This window comes from Crocuta crocuta, unplaced genomic scaffold, assembly GCF_008692635.1.
Source record: "Crocuta crocuta isolate KB4526 unplaced genomic scaffold, BGI_CrCroc_1.0 scaffold978, whole genome shotgun sequence".
NCBI lineage: Eukaryota > Metazoa > Chordata > Mammalia > Carnivora > Hyaenidae > Crocuta > Crocuta crocuta.
In genome coordinates, this window is record NW_027530876.1 from 345,164 (window position 1) to 347,487 (window position 2,324).

The window sequence follows — 2,324 nt, forward strand, 5'->3', positions numbered from 1 at the left end:
TTGCAGGCAAGTGCCTGGGTGCAGGGAAACTCACGCTCCCTGTCCTTGCCCAAGCCAGACAGGCCCTCAGGCCGGAGTGTCAGCCATGGCGCATGCACGCACACACTCGAACGCATCCACATGGCCTCACCGCTTTCCTGTGCTGCCTACCAAACAGGGAACTGCGACACGAGGCTGTGTGTGTCCTCCGTGCCTGTTAGGTCACTCACCCTTGGTGACGGTGGGGCCAGAAGCCTTGTGGGTATAGGGCCCCCCAACCCAAGAAACAGGGCTGGAAGGGTCGGGGGACAGCCACAGCCCTCCCAACGCTCCAACCCCCTCCCGGCAAGGCTGTTCACCTTGCGCCTCTGAGTCAGTGGCCACCCGCTGCACTGATTCACCCAGTGGGAAGTTAGGATGGTGCCAGGGAGGAGCCTGGAGCTGGCTCCACCCTGGCCTCCCAGGGCTTCCGAAAGCTGGGCTGGCCAGCCGGGGGCTCCGGGGCTGCCCTGTGCAAGTGCCCACCCTGTGTTCCTTCTCCCCCAGGTGTATTCCTTATCCCCTATGTCTTGATCGCCCTGGTCGGAGGAATCCCCATTTTCTTCCTGGAGATCTCACTGGGCCAGTTCATGAAGGCCGGCAGCATCAATGTCTGGAACATCTGCCCCCTGTTCAAAGGTGAGCAACCCCAGGCTGGTCCCGCTTGCCCTCTCCCTCGGCGACCCCTCCCCTTTCTCACTGCTAGGGCAAAGCCGGCACCCACTTGAGAAATCCTGTCTCATCTGAGCACCAGGCTGGGGACCCGGTGGATGCCCCCCAAGTCATGAGTGGGAAGCTGGAGGTTCTGCAGACCACCCAGTGACCTTGAGCATGCGGGGAATGGAGTCAGGGACTGGCCTCTCCGCCATGGTGAGGGCGCCCAGGCCCCGAAGAGCTGGGAAAAGACCCTGCCAAGCATACTTGGCTCGGGGGGGCCGGGCCGAGGGTGCAAGAGCCATCAGCAGGAGATGCTGTCCAGCGCCACCTCTCCCAAGGCCAGAGGGCCAGCCTAAGGAGCTGGGGCAGGAGCCATGGGAAGTTCACGGTCTGAAGGGAAGGACTGTTGGCAAAAGTCACTTTAGAGCTCGTTCTGGGTTCGGGCAGTGTGCCCCTATTACCTCTCAAGGCCTTAGGAGGGACCCTGGGGAGGCCAGGGCTCAGAGGGGCAAAGTGACTGGCCATGGTTGCCTGCTGAGAGAGGGACTGTCTCCCACACCAGCCCAGGTCGCCAGAAAGCCCCCAGCTGCTGAGGACTGGAGGCCCACTGGGGGGCCAGGTGGAGGCTTGGCCCTAAGTCAACCACCATGGTGTCAATGGGACCGAGGAGAAGGGAATTCACAGGAGCTAAGGCTCTGATTATGGCAGGAGGGGAGGGAGGGTTCGAGGGAGGAACCTTGACCCCNGTTCTCCCCACCATCCTCCCACCACATCTCAGTCATGCTCCAGAGACTTCTCTGAGCTTGGGAGGGTAGATAAGGGGGGCGGGGGGAGCGGCCAGAGAAGAGCCCACACAGAAACTCCTCTCCTTCCCAGGCCTGGGCTACGCCTCCATGGTGATTGTCTTCTACTGCAACACCTACTACATCATGGTGCTGGCCTGGGGCTTCTATTACCTGGTGAAGTCCTTCACCACCACGCTGCCCTGGGCCACGTGCGGCCACACCTGGAACACGCCTGACTGTGTGGAGATCTTCCGCCATGAAGACTGTGCCAATGCCAGCCTGGCCAATCTCACATGTGACCAGCTTGCTGACCGCCGGTCCCCTGTCATCGAGTTCTGGGAGTGAGTCAGGCGCCTCTGGGCCAGGCCCTGCCTGTCCCTCTCTGTGGGCGTCCCTTACGGCCCGGGTCTGCGCGTGCGGGGCCCGGCCCCGGGGGGATGCCGAGCAGGGTCCCCTCCCGGNCCTGCCTGGGGGAGGGGAGATGGCTGAGGGCGCGACCTGGCTCCTGGCTCCGGGCTCCCGCACCGAAACGCCTCGGGGCTGCGGGCTGGGGCCGGGCCCGGGTGCCCGGGGGACCGGGGAGGGGGGCCCAGCTGCACGCGAGGGCCGTGGCACGGGGGGAGCACCGCCCTGGGACAGCTCCCCCCTCGTTCGGCCCTCCGCTGCCACAGCCCTCAGGGGCTCTCCCTCCCCCAGGAACAAAGTCTTACGGCTCTCCGGGGGGCTGGAGGGGCCAGGAGCCCTCAACTGGGAGGTGACCCTGTGTCTGCTGGCCTGCTGGGTGCTGGTCTACTTCTGTGTCTGGAAGGGGGTCAAGTCAACAGGAAAGGTACCGCTGGAGGCGGGCGGGGCCGGAGGGGGGGA

General features: G+C 64.6%; 1 protein-coding gene across 1 annotated transcript in view; it reads left to right on the forward strand.

Moving 5' to 3' along the window:
- The first annotated feature begins 529 nt into the window (after positions 1 to 529).
- Positions 530 to 2,324, forward strand: part of SLC6A8 (solute carrier family 6 member 8) — an 8,729-nt gene continuing 6,934 nt past the window's right edge. The window contains exons 1-3 of the mRNA XM_077769602.1: positions 530 to 657; positions 1,552 to 1,801; positions 2,157 to 2,289. Coding sequence (XP_077625728.1) covers positions 609 to 657; positions 1,552 to 1,801; positions 2,157 to 2,289 — 432 coding nt within the window. The 5' untranslated portion in view covers positions 530 to 608. The remainder of the gene's footprint in view (positions 658 to 1,551; positions 1,802 to 2,156; positions 2,290 to 2,324) is intronic.